The following is a 23,541-nucleotide window of genomic DNA, read 5'->3' on the forward strand; positions in this document are numbered from 1 at the left end:
GTCTATCCTGATAGATTTGTGGACTATTATCTTGCTTGTTTCAGGGAAGAGAAACAAGAACAAACATAGTTGGTATGAATACATTTCAAATGAGCAGCAGCATCTCTCTCAGGTCAAACCCTAGGAAGCACAAATGACTGAAACTTAGATGACTAAAAATCTTCAGAGCAAGTTGTGATGACTCAGCTGAAAGTTATGGAATCAACGAGCTGAAAAGGCTTAAAAATCAAGAATTGCATTGGCTCAGTCTGCAGTAAAAATTCCAGCACTGTTATGTGCCTGTAACTAGAACTGGAGAGGATATATCCAAGTACGTAATAGAAAATACGTAAATTTATTAGTAAGTAAATGCTGTCCAGTGAACCTGATTCTGCAAGAATCTTTACAAATTTTAAAATAAAGTTTATTGCAGTCACGTAAGCATAGCTTTCTTAGGAACCTTGATGGCCCTGCTGTACTCATTCACTCAAAAAAGGTGAAGACAATCGGAAACATAAGCAATTGGGTTTTGTCTGAATTCATATATTACAGACTACCTACGTGTCTACGGCTTCTAACCAGCACTAGTCCTCTTCCCAAACAGCTCTTGAAGGAAGTTTCAGATTCAGAGAGGCCTCACCTCAACATGCCATTGCTTCCCCAGAGCATTGACCACTCTGCCCTCGATGGGCCTGCGGCAGGCTCCGCAGATGGGAATCCCCATCTTGTCGTGGCAGGGCAGGCAGTACAGCTCCCCCTTCAGCTCCCGGGCCTCAGCAGTCAGCTCCTTCCTGGGAACACAAACATGTCCCCAGAATAAGAACACTAAGGGAAACTCTTCAATGCTCAGGAGGAAGTTTTGGAAGACTAAACTTGAAAGTTAACTTAGGCAACATTCACACTACAAATGCAGTCATTAAGTTTAGCTAGTGAAATACAGTTATTGTCAACTCATCTTTCTAAAATTGCTTTCTCAGTTTGCCAGACAAAGAACATATGTGGAACATCATGTCTGCAGTTGGACACTCTCACAAAAATACGAGGTGCACTTACATGGAATATTGAAGTGTCATGCTAAGACTTGAGGTATCTTTGAATGGAAGAGCTCACGTACAAGGACCATCCTAGCAGTGCTCAACAGTGAGACACTTATTTGCACTGTTACCCATTCTAGGGCAGTACTGTGCCCAATTAAAATGCCTTCATGGCATAAGTAATTCAGGTCAGACAGGCATCAGTGTGGTAATGGACTGTGCCGCAAGACTCACACAGCTCATCAAGCCATTTATTTTCTCTCCATGAATTCAAAGTGAAACTGCTTTGGACAGCCTGGTAACTGCTATCTCTGGAAAACTCTACTATGGTAATCTGCACACAGCCTTTCAGGTTAGTTCATACCAAGGAACTATTCTCGCTTTCATTGTAAAGTAGCATTATCCAATGTTAAAATAAGAGAACATTGAATAGCAAAATAAAACTAAAATTCCCGTTGTTTTTCCAAATTTATCTGAGTTTCTCCTCACACAATTTCTCATTGCTCAACAAAGTGAAGGCAGCAAAGTTTATACCTTGGGAAGGACTGCACTGCTGACTGAACCATTTGTCTCTGTCCTTTTTTGTCAAAAGTTTACAGTATGAGAACATACCCACAGTGAGTGCAGTTGAAGTGATCTGGATGGTAGGAATCATTCCTAAACATCAGAGGCTGCTCATCTATTATCAAGTGGCATTTCTGACAGATGTACTTGCCCAGTCCCTTGGCTTTTTCACGGTTATGGCATGGCCTGCACAGATGCCTGGTTGAACAAAGCAAAGGAAAGAAGATATTAAAAAACTCCTTCTCCTAAATCAACATATAGCAGATACTGTAGGAAGTCCTTTATGTAACAGAACTGCCCTCTGAGGTCAGACTAAACATCATACAGTTTGGTATCCGGTATTTCACACCAGTTGCACAGAGAAGAATATGAGTACAAAGCAGTCACACAGCTGTATTTCCTTAGAATACTCCTCCAATATACAATGATTTATATGCCATTAGGGATATCACCTAGTCATTCTTCTGGGGATCCGTTCCAACCCTCTAGATCTTTTCTGACAGCTGGGCAAGGAAAGGTGGCAACACCCTCTCTCTATTGCTAATGGATCCAACCATAACAGAGGCATTACAGCATTGTGGAGTTGTCAAGGAGAGAAAATAAAATGTACCAAACCAAAGTGCATTGCTTGAACGACTTTTACCATGGTTGGATTCCTTAGTCTTCAGTATCTAGGAAAAACAAAAGACCATTGAATATCAGCTCTTCTGTCTACAAATTCCTCTTAGTCCTAACTTAAAGAAAATTAAGAACTATACAACTTTATGTGGTAAAAGCACCTGTGTTCCTAGCACATGCTCTTGAACACATTACAAGCACACTTCTAAACAGGCAGGTAACCCAAAGTTCTGGTAGAAAAGCTCAGGTAAAGGCCTAAATAACTTGTGAAGGCTGACGGAAGCCACCAGTTTTATCCCAATATTTAGAAGCTCTGAGGAGAAGCTGTTCAGTTTAGTTGCCTATTACGTATCACTCTACCTGCAATGCTGTGGGCTGGGGAAAATTTATGATAAAAGAAAAATGACAGAGGAGTGTCTTCTGTAGGTTGCTTTGTCCCAAAAGCAGCAAGTCTGCTTAATGCCTTTCACTTTATCACTATGTCAAACATTCACTGAGATATACAGGTAATTCTCAAAACGCATCAGACAAAAGAAAAAGTTCAAATGGAAAGATTTATGGATGAAGTAGTGGGTTCTTCACAAGGCCCCTTTCAAATTCTGCTGTGGTGAATCACTTACTGTTAGATATGTGAAATGGGGATAAGAATACAACACAGACATTGTTGTGAGGCCTCAAACAATTATGACTCTCAGCTGGCAGGCGCCTGTCTAAGTGCTAAGTATTATCATTATTCTCTCCAAATCTTTGCCCTCCTGTCAGCAAGTGTCTCTCTACAGGGCTGGAGTACTGTCCACCCAGACGGAGTCCAGAAAAAGCAGACAGCACCCCATTATAAGGAAACATGCAGCTGTGCTCATCTCAGCATAAAGGCATCAATTTTATTCAGCACTGTCAAAAGCAGAGTAATTATACAGGGCTGGACATGGGGACCCCTAAGCAAGTGTCCTGAAAGAGATGCCTCTCATTCAGCTGAATGAGACGCCTTCAGTCATTTGCACTGATAAACCATTATCAAACCCCTCCCCACTCACAAACCCTCTGTCCTCCCACAGACCCTCTCTATTGGAAGCAAAGGGAAGTGTTGGACAGGCTAAGCTGTTACCATAGCAGCCTCCCCTCTCCCTCTCCTCCTCCCCACTCCTACCATTATGGAATTATTCCATTCTGAAATGTCCTGTTGTGTATCTTAATACTAGATTTCCCCCAAACAATGCACCTCTCCACCCTCCTAAAATAATCAGGGGACTCCAAGGATTCTGTGTTTAGGGCTTGGAGCTCAGTAACAGCCTTCAGTAAGCACCATGAACACTGAAATATTCATGCAGGATACTCATATCTATACCAGAAGCAGCAGCCCCAGTGCCAAGAGCTCAGCTGGGATGAAGACTGCTCCTCAGTGCTGGGGTGTCCTCTCCCCTGCTCTGTTGTGTGACTGAGCTGATAATGCGCTATCGGAGCGAGAAGGACACTATATAGAGGGGCTCCCCTTTCTGCCCTCAGCAACTCTGCAACTGCGCACTCTCTTGGGATCATCTTGTTTTCTCCGCTCTGCTTCTACCTGGTTTGCTGCCATCAGGAGTTCCTTGAGATATTCCCCAGAAGGACCCTATACTCCACTCACAGAACTGCACTGAAAAGAGGTAAGAGACAAACTTTAGTTAGTAGGGGCTTTAGAAGCTTTCTTTTTTTAGGAGCTTTCCTAATGGCATTAGTTTTAGCTGGTGCCAGTGAGGAGCAGAACACATACTGAAGCGGATGAATATAATGGAAATGTCTGAATCTAAGAATAGGCAGCATTTTTTGAACTTCAAAGAATAATTTCCTCGCCTTTCTTTACATCACTCCTTCAAAACAAAAAAGTTTTCAAACTTTTGTACCTAACATATATCCATTTGTGCTGGTTGTATGGTATGTCCAGTGCTCTCTGACACTGCTTTGATGCTCGCAAAAGCAAAGTATTTCAGCTGAAATACAGGCTCAGTGGGTAGTGATTGTCAGGAGAATAACTTCAGTCAGAAGCGGACTATTTCTAATGAAGAGTACTTTGAGTGAAAGATAGCAGACACTCATTTGACAAGACACTAAACTCATGATCATAAAAACGCACAAACCAGTATAAACATACCAGAAACTGATCTAGCTGAGAGCAAGAACAGGAATTTCTGATACCCACCTAACATATAGGTCAAGTTTATCTGCAGTGGGCAAACAAAACCTCCAAACTAGCCAGGTAACTGTGTACAACGAGCTAAAGATTTCTCCTGCAAATAGTTCCTTTCATTAATGACAGACAGATCATCCGCTGAAAGAGTGATTGCATTATGTCCATACCGACAGCCTTGTGAATTGTTCTCTTGCTTGTTTGTGAGCAGAAGAGAAACAGGCCATGAAATATGGCTAGTGTGCATGCACTTCAAATAAGCAGTGACATCCCCGTTACAGCCCAGCGCTGCGAGGCCTGGGATTATGGCTCACTCCAGAACAGTGTTCTGTTCAGCAATACATAAATCTGACCACTGTGTTGGTGAATACTAAATATTCACACAACACCAAGAGTGCCGTCCAAACAGAAATTATTGGATAATGAGCCAGACTCCAGTAAAGGAGTTTTCTGTCTGCGGAGTGAAAGCCTCTTGTACCATACAGCTTAACACAAACTACACATTCTAGGTAACTTGGGAAGGTTTCTAGTGTGCTCTTAGCATTTATATAGACTATAGGAATCCCAGAACTTTGTCTGTAAGCATAAAAAAACTAAACACATTTCTTTTAAATTTATAGGATAAACCCAAAGAGAATAGGAGTGGAATTGCAAATAACCGCAAACAGCTTTTGAGACCTTCTAGAGAACGCACTGTCAGAAGAATTATTACTTTTCTAAAGTTGTAACATTTTGTTGAAAACATATAAATTCTAAAAATAAGCCAAACAATTAATTCTAGTGACATGTTGTTTCTTTTCCAAACCTACTCAAGTGCTACACCACAATTTTTTACACCACAATAAGCAGAATTACAAAAAAAAAACCACTAAAGCTGTAATTAAAATTTCCTTCTAACTTAAAACATAAGCAAAATTAAGAAGAGGATGACTTCCTTTTCCTATGACTTCTAACCAGACAATGAAAAACATATCCCTTCACCTTGCTCTAATAAGTAAATTAGATAACAGCAGCTCTCCTATGAAGGCTGTCATTTGCAAAGACTGAATCTATTTCAATTTTATCATTAGTTTTAAGCCTCTCTTTTCCTGACACTGACATAGTGGATTGCCAGATAGCTCTGACATTCTCCTTTCTACTCCAACCCACTGAAAGCATATCTCGATAGAACTCCATAGCAGACTCAATGCTGTCATCAGTGAGGATAAAACTCCCAACTTTGAAGTCTTGCCTGTTTTAAGTTTGGCACTGACACACAGCTGAATCTGAATTTTTAAGATCCTCCTTACGAAACCAGCTCAAAATAGAATTGCTTCAGTGTATCATGCTGCTAAATCCCTAATAATTAGCTCGTGAACAGGGAAAAGTCTGCTTACTCCTTCACTTTGGGAACTGACATAAAGCATTATCAATAAGATAAGAGCCATCCCAGTCTGTTCCATCAGACAACCCTGGTTTCTGCCTTTTCAGCTGCTCCAAGCCAGTGTTTACTGATTGCTCAGGTATCAAAACCATGGATAGAGCAATGTTTAGCCACCAGACCACCCTGTCCCTGACAGGTGTGTACATAAAGATCAACCAATTTACACATTTTGCAGGTGAAAGGCATAATTAAACAACACGCCTGGCACACAAAAAAAGGCTTAACAGCTAGACCATGAGATGATAAGCACCATCATAAATTAACATCCAGTAAAAAGGCATGGTCTCATGTGCTCCTCTTTTGATATGCAACAGAAAAATACATATTTAAACTAATGCCATCCAGGGAGGACAAGTATGTGAGTCAATGTTACTATGCCATACAAACTTTAAACTCTTGGGTTCAAGAATACTTGCAGGTTTTACTTTGTACAGAACAAATTAATACTATAAACAAAAAATGTGGCCTCCTCTGTAAACTTGTGACCTTCACACAAAAAAACTGCAGCAGGACATTTTTCTTCTGAATCTGAAAGCACAATTGCACAAGTATTTTTATAGATAAGGACAAAACAGCTGCACAGTCTTCCTTGCACATGCAACAAATTGCATTACACGCAATTGCAAGCAATGGCAAGATAACACCTTGTTACAAATACTCAAATCCAGAAGGGTATCCAGGCAAAGCGCAAAGTAAGAAGGGCCCTCTGTGGCCATAGGAAGAACTTCCAATTTCTGAATTTCATCCAGTCTCTCTGCTGTTGACTCTGTCTCATCAACTGTGAACCAAAAAGAAGTGATCCAGCACATTATCTCCAGTTATTCCAGTTTTCTGTTCACCTGAAAGTAACTGCAGCCAAACTGAAGAAATTAATTCGCTTGGAATTTTCTTGCATTTTCCAATATATTTGTCTTTAATCCTATTTCAGTTTCTTTATGATCCCAATATTTTTAGACATCTGAACAAGGAGGTCTGTTGGGGAGCTGGACACGGTGCAAAAGGGATGTATTTAAAGATGTACTGAATATTATGGAGAAATCATCAGTCAGGACAAAATGCAGCGGTGAGCACAACAGAGGTACTCCTGTACATACTGTAACACTTCTGAGGAATCCAAGAAATAGAGACAATGCTGGAATTTCAGACTGCCTGCATTTCCCTACTACCTATACCCATAGACAAACAGTGTAGAAAAAGCCATAGGTAGGTGCTCAGAAAATCCTATCACATTTCTTGTTGGTGCTGTTCAGGGCATTGCAAACAGAGACTGACAAGGCTAAGATCAGTTTTACTAAGCTGCTACTTGGAAAAGGACCTGGATAAGCTACAGTGGAGCTCAGGCTTTTGAGGGAAGAAAAGAGAGAGCTATGTTGGAAGATAAAAGCTGCAGGGAAGGATGACACTCTGACAGGTGACTGATTGTATGGGCATTATTTAAAATCTTCCCTGAGTCAATTCGGTGTCAAATGAGATGTTGCTACCCATCTGAAAAATTTTGTCCTATATTGGAACTGGGTGCATTTGCCTTAAACACAGGACTTTAGACTAAAACAATCCTCAAAGGTTTTCAGGAACCCTGTGGATTTTTTTAATAACAGCAATACTTGATCTGTCTTCTATCTCTTCTAAGAGCAAGACAGATACTCTAAGGTAGGTCACCTTAAAACAGACACCTGTGCTCAGAAAAGCTGACTCATTAAGAACTCCTCAGTCCTGAATCAGGTTTTCAAATTAAAACATAGCAAATACTTTCTAGTTAGACATACAGAACTCACTCCTACTCCAGACACGCTTAACCAGACATACAAACATCTCACTACCTGGTTATACAACTGATCTCAGCACAAGCTGGAGAAAAGCTCATCAGCTAGCCAGCTCTTCACTGCGGTTCCTTCCACAGGAATTACTGCTCTGGTAAACCCAGCGGAGCAGACGGTATTCAGAATTTTAATATACAGTTTAAATTCAGACTGACCTGTTGTATTAAACACTGATGCTAGCAACCAGGAGACATTGCTGACTTTCATGTGTGGGTTTTTGGGTCTTTTGTTAGGGTTTTTTGTTTGTTTTCCACAAACCAAGGCTTTTCTGTAATATACTGTCTTAATTCTTTCATATTTAGGGCTTTTTTTTTTCCTTCAAAACTGTGTGGAAAAATGAATGGGCCACCAGATTCAAGCCTGCTCTTCAATTGCTCAAATCAATCAAATTTCGCTTTGGAAACATCAGAGCAATGTGGCAAAGAGACACACCTTGAGAACATGCTTTTTGCCACTTTCTACTTCCTGGACTTCATCCTGGCTTTTGCTGGCAATGCCCTGGGTCTTTGGCTTTTCATCTGGGACCAAAAGTCAGGCACACCTGCCAACATTTTCCTGATGCATCTTGCTGTGGCTGACCTGTCCTCTGTGCTTGTACTTCCCACCCGGCTGGTATACCATTTTTCTGGTAACCATTGGCCATTTGGTGAGATCCCATGCAGACTCACCGGCTTCCTTTTTTACCTCAACATGTATGCCAGTATCTATTTCCTGATGTGCATCAGTGTTGACCGTTTCCTGGCCATTGTGCACCCTGTGAAGTCCATCAAGCTCCGCAGGTCACGGTATGCCCATGTGGCATGTGCCTTTCTGTGGGTCATCGTTGGGGTGGCAATGGCACCTCTGCTGCTCAGTGTGCAGACAATCCAGATGAAAAACACAACTGTCTGCCTGCAGCTCTACAGAGAAAAGGCCTCACGTCACGCCCTCGTGTCCTTAGCAGTGGCATTCACCTTCCCCTTTGTTACTACAGTGACCTGCTACTTACTCATCATCCGGAGCCTGAAGAATGGGAACAGAGTTGAGAAACACCTGAAGGAAAAAGCTGTCAGAATGATCATCATGGTCCTGATGATCTTTCTGATTTGCTTTGTACCTTATCATATCAATCGCTACATTTATATTCTCCATTACAACGGCACCAAAGCTTCCTGTGAAACACAGCGTCTCCTGGCCCTCAGCAACCGTATCACTTCCTGCCTCACCAGCCTCAATGGGGCGTTTGATCCCATAATGTATTTTTTCATAGCTGAGAAATTCCGTGAGGCTTTGTGCAATCTGTTTTGTATTAAAAAGACCATAATGTTGCCTCAAACATATGAGGGTAAGACAAATGAAAGTTCACTCAGTGCTAAATCTGAACTGTGAACATGACTCTTGTCAGTGCTTTGCCTTAAGAACGCTCTCTTCCACCAAAATCAGCTGAGAGCACAAATATGCAGCAAGACAGCCTACCCAAAGTCAAACTTATCCTGAAAAGGGAAGTTCTGTTGGTTTTATGGGACTGCCATTAATAAGAACCCTTCTGACCACATGTGCTTGTCTTGCTGAAACTGCAAACAGAAGGACAGTTCTACTGATTTCCAAGATGTGAAACTGAGGGCTGAGCACTTAGGAATAGGGAAAGGGTCAAAGAGGGAAATGGACCTATATATTTCTTTTTTTTAAGGAACTTAATTCCCAAAACACTCAGTGCTTCTTCTGCACAATGCATACAGCCTTATTTAAAATTTCACATTGTGCCAGCAGTAGACATCCACTCCTGAGACAGACCTGCCTGATGAAACAATTCCACATTTGCACATCTTTTCAAATCTCTGAATTCAAAGTGTTTATATGTAGTAGAGAGAAAATTGGTACTAAATGGCAACAAGAAAAAAAAAAGACCAGAATGATACAGTGAACCCAGCCTGGACTGGCATTAAGACAGAAAAGATTCCTAGCTTTAAGATGGTTTACAGTTTCTTTTTTGTTATTCATCTAGTAAGACTATTCCTTCACTATGAATAAAGCAGGGATTATCTTTATTCTCACTGATACAAATGGCATCCAGCAGAATATGCCTGGAAGTGACAGGCAAACTAGGGTAGACCAGGTACAATGAAAACGGAAAAAAAGAATGCAAGAGTTTCCAATAGTATTTACTAGAAGACTGCTTGAATGCTGTAATATTTATATATTATAGGTAATCGTGTGATAGGTGAAATATATTCTTATGTAGATATATACACACACCTATCTCTCTGCTATGCTTCTGGGAACAAATTCCTTACCATTTTACACTTGGTCCATAAATTACAAAGTCAAACATACTTTATCTTGCTTGAACTGCTTTTATCCTGACTGCTTTCCCGAAATGCCCTAAGTGCTATTCCAACAGCCCATTCAAGCAAGCTTAGGTGCCAAAAGAAAATCAATTATGCCCAGCTCAAAAAACTAAGGCATAGAGGTTGCACGCAGGATGAAAAAGAAGCAGGAGCTGAGAAGACTCCCTGCTGGACAGGTACAATGACCTTTTCTTATGACCTTTTCCTCCTTCCTTCACTGTTCAGTTAGAGAAAATATAAATTCTAGGAAACTACTAGGCTTTGCTCATAACATATGAAAGCCTAAAATTAACTCTGAATTGTGCAACACTATCTGCTAACTGCTGGATTGTTTTATTTTCTTATAATGGTACGCTTTTGTATAAACTGCCTTTTTTGGTTTTATTTCTTATTTCTGAATTAAATGCATTAATTGACCTCTAGGATTCATTTTAATATTTCTGTATTTAAAGGGAATGATTTCTGAAGACCAGTGGAATCACATGCTGAAAAGATTTTGCCGTAATCCTAGTGTTATTCTTTTGGCCTTTTGCTACATCTTGATTTCCTGCTCAATAGCTTACTTGATAAATAGCCTGCCTGAGATCACGTAATCCCTTTCTCTCACTTACTATGCAGCCTTCTGCCTGAAATCCTGAAATCTCTGCCTTCTGCCTGAAATCCCTTTCTTTTCCAGAACCCATCCACTAGCCACTAACATCTGAGTTCCTGCAGAAGAAACTTCCCACCTAACAGGTTATTCCTTAAAAAGTTTCCTTTAAGTTATTCCTTAAAGTTTCTTCTGTACCTTTTCAAACTTTTTTGCTCAGTGTACAACTAACTGACCACCCTCAGTATCTCACAGCGGTATCAATAATACACTGATAAAACTTTCCGACCTCCTGCTCCATCTTACCTTCCAGCATTCTTCACAAAACCCAGGTCAGCAAGGGTTACATTGCAGAGCTCACAGCGGAAACATTCTGGGTGCCAGTTGTTATTCATTGCCTTGATAACACGCCCAATAATGAACTCACCTGCGAAAGGAAAGCATGAGATATATGCAGAAAACAGTCTTATCAAAATCTACTGTCCTTCACAGTCCTTTCACTTTAATTCCACAAGTACTATTACAGTCTAACTTTGAAATAAACCACAATTATTCCCACAACCAGGATAACCCCAAAGCACTGCTGGTATCATGCTTCATTCCCATCCAGAGCTCCTGGCTTCTTAGAATGACCCCAACAATCCCAGCCCAGGGATGAATGTCACAGCAATGCTGCAAGGTTTGCACAGCCCTGTAGTTGCTACCCACTGGCGTTGGTATTTGCCACATCTTACCACATTCTCCACAGCAAGGAGCAAACAACATCTGGAAGTCATGCTCACAGTACTTCCTACCTTCAAACTGCAAACAAAACAAGAGAGGAGCCCACATGAATAACTGAACTACTTTTACATCTTGACAGTTCAGCATGATTTTCCATTGATAAGACCATATATTCAAGGTCAGTCAAGTTTTCCAGTTCTAGGCCCCTACACACCTGTTTTTCAATTCCTAAAGGTTCTCCTTGAAGAAATGTCCACATACAGCTTCAGCCTCATGGTGAATTTGCACAGCTAAATTAATAGCAATGCTGCTACAAGACAGCAAAAATCCTGAAGAATAGCACAATCCTTTTCCTATAGTTGCCTTTAATTTCATTTTTGCTTTAGTTTCATTCAGAGCTCCTCCTACACAAGGGTAAAACTCACATCAGAATGTAGCAAGTTTAAAACAATGTATTATTCAAAACATGTGCTTGTGCATATTCTGTAAAAAAATTTCAACCTAACTTTTAAATGGGTTTACTTATTTCAGTTGCCCAACTGGAACAGTTTGATACAATATGGCTGAAAATAGAGACAAAAATTCACTTATGTCTAATGAAATATTAAGGCCAGGTTGGACAGTGCTTTGAGCAGTCTGGTCTAGTGGAAAGTGGCCCTGCCCACGGTAGGGTTTGGAATGTGATGACCTGTAAGATCCCTTCCAACCCGTGAGAGCCCAATCTAAATTTTATTTATGCCTCAACATGTGCTCTACGTGAAGTGAAAAAATTACTTTAAGGGCTATATACGTCTGGGAGCTCTGTCCCCTGAGAGGCTTCGCCTGGCAGCCAGCCAAGAGACAAAAAACTGCCACTGCCAGTCTGCAAGCCACGCCCCTCTCACTGTGGATCAGATGCCCGGGATGCCCGGGAAAAACGCGCAGAAAAAGTGCGCAGGAAGGCACACCAAGCACATAAAAGCAGTTACCTGCGACACAATCCGGGGGCCATTGTCTTTGGGTTTCTTGGAGGGAGCAGGAGCTCGCCCGGAGGGTGAGCTCTGTCCCCCTCGCCCCCTTTGCATTTTTCTCCCTGCAATCCGCTCTTTTCCTGGCTGTCCTGTCTGCCCGTGTCCTGCTTTGCTTCGCTGCTTGCCCGAGGCAGCTCCGTCGCTGGGACTACCTCGTGCTCGCTGCTTCTCCGACGACGGAGCCACTGCCACCGCCTGCACCCTGCCTGCACCCAGCCCAGAGCCACTGCCGCCTGCACCCTGCCTGCATCCAGCCCGGAGCCACTGCTGCCTGCAGCGCACATTCCATCTCCCGTACGCTCACCGACGAGGCGCCCGGGGTACAGTGGGAGTGATTTGCCCGGTATTCTCTTTCCCTCTCTGTCTCTCTTTTCCCTCTTTGTTCCTTTCCTTGTCCCCCTTGGGTTACTTTTTTACTAATAAACAGTTTTCAGATATAGTATTGCTTCGTTAGTGCTTCGTTTTTTGTCTGAGAAATCCATTAAAAGAATCCTTCCCGAGTCCTCCTTTTATAGCAGAACGGGACACAACCCAAACCATTTTGTGATTCTGTGATGATTAACAAAACATTTGGAATATTTTTTAAATGCCTCTTACCCAAAGAGCAGCATTTGCTGTTAGTGAAGGAATATGTGAGAAGAAAAAAAAGGAAAATTAAGTTGGAAACTCCTCCAAAAAACAGCAACAAAAGTTTAGGGCTAAGAAATTAAACATGCAAGAAAGATGAGAATTCATATTTCTGCCAGAATCTTCATTTAATTCCTTGCATTTGACCAGAGCTATTTCTCTTCTCTTCCACCCAGTCAGACAACTCACCTCATAAAAGAGACCCTCTGGGAACTGCCGAAAGCACTGAGCACAAACAAAGCAGTTCTCGTGATAGAGCTCCCCATTGCTGTTCACAATCCTCTCTGCAGGACTGAACCGCGTCTGGCAGCGCTCACACACTGCATTTGCCAGAGCATCAGACATATTACTGGAATAAAGACAAGAGAGGGAACACTTATGAACACAACATTCCAATTGCTTTAAACTCCCTTTAACATGAAAAAAAGAAAAAGATCAATGAGTTACTGACATTGGTTAGAAATATGGTTCTGACAACTCATATAGAGCAGATGAGGTCACATAGCAAACTTACCTATTGCACACTTTTGGCTACTTCACCAATATTTCACCCGATTACATGATCCTGCTAACAGCTCACAGCAATTATCCAAAATTTTTCATAAACCAGCAGTTTGGAGAGCAGCAAACCCAATGATCCTGACTTCTTGGGCCTTCTGATCTCAGGATGTGCACCTCCATGGATTTTCTGATGTGTAATAAGCACTGATATCCCACTACACTCTCCCCTTCACTATCAGAAGTAACAGAGCATTTCCCCCTCTACAGGCCCCTGTCTTCCTAAAAAATTAGTTGAAACTGTCAAAGTGTTACAAAGCTATGGGCAGGGAGAAGTCCCTCTGGCTGGCTTGGCCAAAACCTCAGCTTCATTTCCTCAGAAAGTGAGGCTAAACCCCACCCCCAAGCCACACTTACAAATCTCGTAAAGAATGTTTCCTCTATCTACCCTAAAATATGGAATCACCCTAACCTCTTTCACAAAATTTTCATGCTTGCCATTATGCTAATCTAAGTTAATGCCGTTTTAAAATCATATATCACATGTGCAAACCAGGAGGGAAAAATTATAAGGCACATCTCAGTTTCTTGTTGCAGTGTGATCTTTCTTTTAACCACCTGATTATCCAACAGTATAAAACCTCAATATTATTACACTTTTACATACAGAAAAAAAATCTTTTATGCCTTCTGAGCACCTTTTGAATTCTACGACTGGAAAGACGGCAGTTTTATAGGTGCAAGTATGAAAAATTGCCAGCATGTTAAAAAAAATCTTCAAACTATTTGTATAGTACTTTTCCTGAGGTATATAATGTGTGCATAAAATGCAAGATAACTTAGTTTACAAGTTTTTTCTTTCTTTTTAGATTCAAATTTACACAGAATTTCCATTTAGTGTTATTCTACATCCCAACATGCTACTTTCCCCATCTCTTCATGGAGAACAGTAATCCTATAAGTTTTTCCAGGAGCAGAAGAGTCTCTTTCCTCTTTCCTCTGCGGTCAGACACGCGCCCATCACAATCAGGCCATTGTCTGTATTCCAGAGCTTTGTGCCCTAAGCCCAACTGAAATGAGCAAGGGAGCAGCCTCACTTTTGAGGTAACCCAACCAGCCCTGCATTCTAGCTGGCTCAGCTGAGCCAAGTGTCTCCCCTCTGCAGCCTGCACTAATATCCTACGCTGTGACCTGGAGTGACCCCTCAGTAAAAACAGACTTTCTTTCTACCGCTGCAATGCCAAGGGAGACAAAAACCAAGAGAGACCATAATAGTTTCAATAACAGAATACCAATTTAGCAAAAAATTGTTATAACTTGTTTCCTTATTGCAGTATAAAGGAGATGCAAAAAAACAGATATGGACTCAAATTACGGACAAGAGGAAATGCTGCAATTTCATAACCTAGAGACCATAGGCTAAAGTAACATCTTTTATCTGACACAGCACCAAGGGAATAGGTCAGCACGAAAACATCAGTGTTTTCAGCAAAGCCAACACCTAATCGGCTTGGTTTTCAGTCACCATGTGTCGCTGTTGAGCAGCTAGCAGAGTAAAGAAGTCAGTTCTCAGTGGCAAGAAGGAAAGACCTTTATTGTTTTGATTTCATCATATATATAGAGTTTTCAAAGGTTACCCAGATTGGTCAGTTAGAAACCTCCCCCTAGGCCTGATCGGCCAGGCCTGCACCGTCCAGATCTTGGGACACTATTTTTAATAACATCCAAACTTTATTTATAAAACACAAAAAGAGTTCTCATGGGAAAGGCCTGTGCTAGCCACAACCATGCTTCCAGCTACACCACACAAATGTGTACCAGGACTCTATAATCTTCCCATCAAGTACTTTTTCCCTTCTTGAAAAATTCAGTTCCTAAATTCCAAGACTTGAGCTAGCCAACAGCCAAGATTAAGAAAGACTGACATAATCATGGTGAAAAATCTCCTCTGGTCAGAAAATCAAGCAAACCAGCAAGTATTACACACTAGACACTAACAACAAAACACCATCTTATGTTGTGCTTGTTGGGTTTTTTTCTTTATAAACATGAAATCAACGTTTTAAAAAATCCTAATATTCTTTCTTTTTTCTTTCCCCAAAGGGACCCACCAGTGCCAATACCAACATGCAGAGTGAACTCTGCTAGACCAGAGCAGTGACCTCCATAACGGAATTTCACAACAACTAAAACCTGCAATCTGCACAGCCACGTTCCTGCATGAAATGCAGTGCAGCTGAGACCCTTCACATCAGACACTATGGAATACTCTTGTCCCAAGAGAGATTTCCATGCAAGTCCCATGGCTGTCTTGGCAGGAAAGGTAATGACGACACAGGGACTCCCTTTATGAGGCTGCTGCTGATGCTTACAAGATTTCCTCAAAGGTGTTAAGAAAGATGATCGTGATACAGTCTGAGCTGTCCATGCAAATGCGCTAATGAGTGTGACGCATTACACAGATGAGAAAAACTATTAGTCCAGGAAAATATAAATGAAAGAACCAGTACAAAAAAAATAACACAGCTCCCCACCTCAGCTAAAACCCAACTGAAACTTTTGGGAAGAGCCAGACTACCAGGAGTCAACTGATCCACATCAGCTCCTGACCAATATATCTCCTGTAATGCAAGCCAGCAGCTGTGGCTCTTTGACAATCCACAGCAAAGGTTCTGCATCCCTCCTCTTTCTCCATTTACAACTCTGCATCCATTTCCACTTAAGACATTTTGTTTTGTACTCAAGCTACAATTTGCCACTTCAGCATTGCCCTAAAGATATGATCTTGCATTTATTCAAAGGTTTTATTTTAACATTTGCCAATTTCTTAATTTCCCCCAAGTACGCACCCGTGTGCCCTCTTGCTTACACAAAACTAAGCATTTTTTCAACTAGATCAAGGTTAAAATTAACCAAAGCTGTAAGGAAGAGGGGGCACAGTGCTAATTCAGAGCAGTTTTATGATTCAGTTTACTACACTGCTACAAAAGTACTTCTGCCAGCAGCATGGGGAGAGGATCAGTAACACCACAACCATCCTTTAAATGGTGGTACCAGGAGTGACCACAGAAGTTTGACTTGCTGTGCCACTCATCAGATATTTACACCTAAATCTCTCCCACAAACCACAGTCCCCAATTCAGAGTGTTTCTTCTATTCTGTTTGCTCATTGACTTCTTGCTTTTCAGTACAATAAAGAATCTTCCTCTGTTTTAACAATAAGCTGGTGACACAAAGACAGGAAAGGCTATTAAAACATGATGAGATCAACATCCTGTAGTTACCCTGTCCTGCACAAACCCAAAAAATACCAGTGTTCAAACTGGTTCAAATTTTTTATCATTATGTGCTGTATCTTTAACAAATTATCTTTCACAAAGTACCTAATTTACAGAAATTGTATTTTTATCATTATAACGAGTTTCTCATGCTTTGACTCCTCAGAAGTATTTACTATAAAGCACCAGCATTGCTCTCAAACAGAAAAAAAAAAATCAAACAAAAAAGACAGAAACAAAAATTCCTTCTTTAAAAGAAGTGGATATTATTTGGGAGACCCATTCCATGCCACAGGTACAGGTGCTACAGGAATATTTGAGAGCATTTTACCTTCTTCTATCACTGAAGTCAATATTACCTCCTTTTCAAACATTTGTTCACAGAGACCTACCACTGGTGACAGATGAAGGATAAAGAAGCAAACTTAGTAATTCCACTGCTAAGAGATTAAAATACGAGCTCCAGCCTTCGATATTACATTAGCAGATTTCATTATCTTAAATATGGATGCAAGACAAAATGAACTGGACAATCAGGAGAACAGAAGAACAGTCTCAGATTTTGCCTGAGAGAGGAAAGGGACTGCAGGAGTGAGGAGTGCTTCTGTCAGAAAAGCCCAGTCAAAAACAAAAGTTTAATTGGTTTCAAAGGCTTTTTGGTTTTAGTGTCAGAACAGAGTTCTCCATCACTGAATGCTGATGAAGAATTTCTTTAGTGGTGACGCAAAACCTTGCAGATACTACAGAAAGAAAGCAAGACAGTACTTCAAGATCCAAGAACCCACGGCATTATCCAAACCTCAGCAGACAGCAAAATCTATGCTGGGGAAATATAATAATGGATTCTCTGTTTGTTCGGATCTACCAGTAGAAGCAAGTGTATACAGAAAATATCGTAACATGATCACATTTCTAGTATGTATGCACACACAGATAGGATAGTGAAATGTCAGAACTGAAAGAGCTATCACCACTTGTGTATGTCACAGATGTCAGTAGCCAATACAAAAATCAGAGCACTTCAGGAGAGGGGCTTGTTCCCATCCCCATAGCATGGCAGATAATTAGTGGCTTGATGTCAATGTTGACAAAGACACAAATGAAATCTGCTAGGACCACACCAGACTTTATGATTAATTTCACCGATAATGACTAATGCAAAGACAAAAGAAAGAGGAAGGGTGTCAGTTCATGAACTTGAAAAACTACCCTCATCATTCCAAAATCTCTTTGCTGCAATTGACTTAGCTGGACAACTTTCCCAAATGGAATAAACTCTTTTAGTGTTATTATTAAACTTGTCATAAAATGGTGGAAGAAAGCAATTCCCAATTTTCTTAATGTATGATTTGTGGTGCATTTTTTGAACTATGCGCATAGCTTAGCATTTTCAGCATTTCTCCTGCTTGCATTGAATTTTCAGTTCTTTCTAAATATTTTTTCACTGGCTAAATAAGAAATTAATAGTGTTTCTCTCAGTATATCTTCCTTGATCATGTAGCCCCCAAACTCTCAGTGAAACAAACACTTTTCTTTCTTGTTTAGAATACAGGAACAACCAAACTTAAGAAAAACATACAAATGCAACTTATCGTCACAATATGGAAAAAAACCAGTCTCTCCTTGGGCCTACCAACAACAGCAACTTGCGATTAGTAGAAACCAGGGGGGTTAAAAAGAAAAAAAAAATTACACATACTGCAGCTGATACCAGAGTATAACATCTGTGTGGTTGACCTGCAGGAAGCTGCAATCAGGCAGACCTTTCACAGCAGCAGCAGCAGTGAGAGTCTGTTGGTGTTCACACAGAAAAATATCCTGTGCCATGGGTACTTGGGAGCCCCTCTCAACATCAAGCAATACTTATTGCCAGTAAATCATTATAAAAGACACACAGCAGTGTTCACTCAGCCCAGGCAAACATTAACAACATTAAAAAATGTACAGGTTTTAAACAAATTATACCTCTTACCCAGGAAAACCACCCTTTTATTATCAAGCATGTACCACTTCACCCAGAATGTCTATTTGATAAATAACTCCTTACACACATTTAATCTTTCTATTCTCCATTTCCATTATCTCAAAGGAGCTCAAATGAAACATTTACCACCACTCATAACATAAATCATTCCCCACATGTATTCATCAGTTATCACCAACTAGCAGCAGCACTACAGTTAGATTACTCTCCTTTGCCTGAAGAAAGGACATCAACTATCTAGGCCTATCAGGAATGAGAAGCAAAAATTAACATTAGCTCAAAACCCATGGATAAAATACAATAATTCAGGAGTGAAACTTCTCAAATGCATTAAAATCTTCAGCACTGTCCTGCTCAATAAAACCAAAATATATTTGCTCTATGCTGACTGCTTCAAGAACTACGATGTGGAAAATGTACTCAATTTACCTGTACATCTGCTTTTTCAGTGCTTTTCTTCCCTCTCACAGGTCCCTTCCATGCTTCTCACTTTTCCTGAACAGCATTATCTCCACTAGATGGCATCACCATTTCCTTCACTACCTTGTTAGCTCCCCTCCTCATTAAATTCTCATAAATTCACACCCACAGCTTTGTGTACAAAAAATAGAAAATTTACCAAGAGCTACTGGCCAAAAGGAAAAAAGCAGGAAAAGTAGGATTTTAGTGAGGGATGCACAGTTCATATTGAGAGGCCAAACTAATTCCTCAGTTCCAGGAAAGCCTCAGGCCTGCTTCCTGCTAAGAAAAGCCTGAAATTCAAAACTCCTGATAGCTAGAAAATCTCCTCTCCTGGATGCTCACTGCTCACTCCAGTGACACGAACTTCAGATCCTATATTGCTGCTGCAGGTCACAGTTCTTCCAAAATGCAAGAAACTAAGTTTTATTTAACTCCTGTTAATTCACCTCCTGAACAAAATTAACTAATGAAAATTCAGAAGTAAAATTTTAATGTGAAGCATGGGAAAAGTAATGATCATATCAAGCAATGGAATTGTCTGGACAGCTCTGGTTTACATGTTCTCATGAAGCAGGTACACTTGAAAGCTTCATTTTCTGCTGGATTTGAGTTATTTACAAAAACTAAAATCAACAAGCTTGCTATCAACAGTGTAGGTAAAGAATTGACTACTGAACCCTAAGACCCAAGGAATGATAGAATTTTATCAACACTTTGAAAAATTACTGCCTTTTACCATTTTTTATTCCAACAGTGACCATATTCTTCACCATTAACACCACTAACACTAATTCTGGCTCTGAACAGTCTAGCACAGAGCTCGAAATGGGAAAGGTTCTCCATTGTTGCTTTCCTGCAATTGTTAAAAACTGAAAGCTTTCTCATCAGGAAAGTCCTTTCCTTCTTAATCTATTTGGAAATTAAAACAAAAAGACCTCATCCCCTCTGGCTCTATGCAGACAATTCTCACTTTAAATAAAATAGCCACACCACCAGAACTGAAGATCTGTCAAATCCTGGAAAATGCTTTAACAATGCCATTCCCTTCATCTCGGAGACATACCCATGAATCCCAGCTGCCGTGTCTGTCCTGTTGCTCAGCAGTGATCCTGTGCCACTCAGCCGATCCTGCCGGCGCTGATAAAGCTTGGAGGCTGCCAGCCCCCAGAGCCTCAGGCCGGCCATGGCACCCAAGGCCCCTCTGCACGGGAATGCAGGGACACAACTGGAGCAGCACCAGCAGCACCGATACTCAGTGAGTCACCTTCCTTTGGGGAGTTGCCTCTACATTTTCGGAGAGCTAAAGCAGGATGCACAGACCCCCAATCAAGCATTGTTTCTTACAACCTGTCTGCCACTTTGCCACATTCTTAGAGATCTGACAACCTCTTTCCTGTATTCCACTGGTAATTACCTATTTAATGCAGCACACTAGCGGCTACATCAGCACCTCCTTCTGTTCTAGCCTTGCAGAATGCATCTGTGTAACTGCCACAGGTGACGTAAAAAAATCCTGAACTTCATGTAATTAAGCTACTTAATTCAAAAACACTTTATGCTCAAATCACAGAGAAATGCAGAAAGGCAAAGCAGATTACTAGAGCTCTTGACAGCAAACCCTGTCGTTTACTGCATATCGGTATCTGACCCTGGCATCCCCAAGTGCTTCCCTGCAGACTACTGCACCACAACATGTCCTAAGGATACTGTAAACATAGCTGTTCCTTCCATTTGGGCAAAGCATATTCCAAGAAACAAAGTTGCAAAGATTTCTGCTCTCCTAGCTCACTCCAGCCAGCAGCAGTGACATGCAGCAGAGGGCCAGGAAGCAGGGAGAAGGAGCATACTTGGCATTCCAGTCTCCAGAGCTTTCTGAGGAAAAGGAAAAAGGAAAAGGAAAAAGGAAAAGGAAAAAGGAAAAGGAAAAAGGAAAAGGAAAAAGGAAAAGGAAAAAGGAAAAGGAAAAAGGAAAAGGAAAAAGGAAAAGGAAAAAGGAAAAAGGAAAAGGAAAAAGGAAAAGGAAAAAGGAAAAGGAAAAAGGAAAAGGAAAAAGGAAAAGGAAAAAGGAAAAGGAAAAAGGAAAAGGAAAAAGGAAAAGGAAAAAGGAAAAGGAAAGAATTTCGTAAGAGTCATTACCAACAAATTGCTGTTTAGTAAATTCCTAAGAAAAAAAAAAGGATTTTTGTGGCATGAGCATGAAATACAGATTGGCAAGCTACCGAGGAAAAAAGACTGATGACTTCATGAGTTCTAAACTAATATTAACCAGGAGGAATCTCTTCTGACATTTAAAGAAAAACAGAAGGGTTTACTGGGGCCCAACAGAACAGGCATGATTAAAGAACAACACACTTTCAAAACCACAAATCAGCTACCTTAAAACCTGCAATGCACCCCACATTTCATTGGGAGTTTCAGCTCCTGACCCAACAGCAATCTTCCACTATTATTTATTTCAGACTGTAATTGTGGTTTATCCATTCCTATTTTATAGTATAAAACGAATAAAGAAAAATGTCCTCCATACTGTGTGTCTTTGCTGACCTTTGAAATTTTAGAGCAATAAACTACTTTCAAAATGTAAGATTAAATCACCCTTTTCCTTCTAGCACAAAGCAAAATCTTAAATCACCACAACATTAATCTCCCTTATCCTTAAGCAATCTGACAAAAAACGTCCTTCTCTCTCAAACACTTAAGCTTTTACCTGACTCATATGACATGATTTTATTGGTTTTCAAATAACCACTCTTCTATGGAAACTATGACTGTCTTCTTCAAAAAGGAAGATGAGAGGATTAAAGAAAAACAACAAAATCACAACTGCAAACATCTTGTCTTCCCATTCTTCAACACAAGCTCACTCACTCCTCTCTTGCCACCTTACACATAAAGAGTGAAAATGCACGGGTTTGGGGTTTTTTTCCCTCTTGACAGATTGCTTTTAAGAGACAGGGGTGATTGCCAAAATCTTACAGGTGGTTACTTTCTGGGCCAAAGCAGAGAAGAAAGCAGTCAGACTTCTTTCAGGCATTTACAGGCTCTTCCTCAGAGAAGGACCTCTATGGCCCCCAAACAGACTAAGGATCTTCCAACAAGTTAAATTTTATCTAGATACACACAGAGAAGATTTAGATTGAAAGATTAAGATTAAAACCACATTTTCAACCCAGAAAAGCAGAAATGGCTGCTTCTAACTCAGAGAGACAACATATCTCTTATTTGATGCAGGTACTCTCTACTCAGCCCCAAGAACCTTTCGTAATATTGTTGTCCTTTATATTCTCTCTTCCTTCAAACCGCTTTACTTGCAACTACTTCATGTACAGCAGCAGCAGCTCTCTACTGATTTTAAGAAGCATCTAATTAGCTAGCCTAATTGAAACAATATACTGTTATTTCTTACCTCCACTGGATTAGGAACAATCAATAAGCGTATCTGTAAATGCAGCTGCTCTCCTTTTGTTGACTACAGGAAGTACATAGGCGTACCCAGATCCCAATTAGACCAAGCACAGTGATTACAAAAATTTCTTACAAAAATAATTACGCTCCAAAACATGCACTTGGGAAATATTTTTTCTTGGACTTTATATTAGATTAATTTCTAAAGACAATACAAAACAGCCCAGGCATTTTTTACCTTTGGGTTTTCTAATCAAAACCACAGCAGCAAAGGCTTAAAGGAAGGAAACTACCATTCTTGTTTAGCTTCTGCTTTGGGCATTTGACAACGTTTTGCTCACTGGTCATTCACAGACCCTCTTTCTTAGGAATAAGCCCATCATGAAGACAGAGAAAAACACAACAACAAACCCAGCCAACCAAACAAGAAGAATCAACCCCACCCCAAACACCAACAATCCTCAAAAAGGCAAAAGTCAAAATGAACAGATGGACTAAATACATCAAATACAATTCTAGAAGCGGTCTTCCCTTATTTATTGGTAAGGAAGTAGCATAGTTAACTTCTAAATGCTTCCAAAAATTACATCAGCTGTATTTATCAACACTGAAAAACACAGAAGAATTTCTTAGAAACACACTATTTTCACATCTAACACACTATCTCATACAGAATTTGTTTTTAAATGTAGTTAAATGTAGTTAAAACAACATGTAACCTCATAAAACTAAGACTTGTGACCAGCAGGTCAGGGAGGTGGTTCTCCTCCTCCACTTCCACCAGAGTCTGCTCAGACCTGGCAGTCATAAATATTATTTCTAAAATCCAATTATCTAGTTACCAGTTTTCTCTACCAAAACACAATTCTCACAATGTAAAAATTTAACTGGTGATATGTGTAAGATTTGCATTTCATTTGCTAAATAGTCACCTAATTTTAGTAAGTTTTTGCTATGAGTACACAAAAAGAAAGATGTGCACTTCTTTTTCCTGGAATTATATTTTTCCCTAATGCTAAAAATTAGCATTAGGGAA

The 23,541-nt window shown here is 40.4% G+C and overlaps 2 protein-coding genes across 4 annotated transcripts in view; one reads left to right on the forward strand and one right to left on the reverse strand.

Annotated features, from left to right (window-relative positions):
• The window catches only part of LIMS2 (LIM zinc finger domain containing 2), a 33,461-nt gene that overhangs the window by 6,755 nt on the left and 3,165 nt on the right, over positions 1-23,541 (reverse strand). For 2 of the 3 annotated variants that reach the window (XR_014854153.1, XM_085070072.1), the window contains exons 1-6: positions 20,164-20,300; positions 13,068-13,227; positions 11,253-11,319; positions 10,825-10,945; positions 1,626-1,775; positions 620-770 (exon numbers count right to left, since the gene is read on the reverse strand). Coding sequence is in view for 2 of the 3 variants with exons in the window: in XM_085070072.1 (XP_084926198.1) it covers positions 620-770; positions 1,626-1,775; positions 10,825-10,945; positions 11,253-11,319; positions 13,068-13,227; positions 20,164-20,285 (771 nt within the window). In the remaining variant the exon portion in view is untranslated. Of the gene's footprint in view, positions 1-619; positions 771-1,625; positions 1,776-10,824; positions 10,946-11,252; positions 11,320-13,067; positions 13,228-20,163; positions 20,301-23,541 lie in introns of those variants that run through there. The other variant, XM_085070074.1, reaches the window with a different exon arrangement.
• Positions 7,288-12,690, forward strand: GPR17 (G protein-coupled receptor 17). The gene has a single exon (XM_085070075.1). The coding sequence runs from the start codon at positions 7,939-7,941 to the stop codon at positions 8,968-8,970; it is 1,032 nt and encodes a 343-aa protein (XP_084926201.1). The 5' UTR covers positions 7,288-7,938; the 3' UTR covers positions 8,971-12,690.

Source organism: Lichenostomus cassidix, chromosome 9 (assembly GCF_008360975.1).
Source record: "Lichenostomus cassidix isolate B80296 chromosome 9, HeHo_3.0, whole genome shotgun sequence".
In the NCBI taxonomy this organism is placed as follows: domain Eukaryota; kingdom Metazoa; phylum Chordata; class Aves; order Passeriformes; family Meliphagidae; genus Lichenostomus; species Lichenostomus cassidix.

What these genes read in the sequence shown, in the direction of transcription:
- GPR17 (XM_085070075.1), top strand. Translation starts at nt 7,939, where the DNA reads ATGAATGGGCCACCAGATTCAAGCCTGCTCTTCAATTGCTCAAATCAA.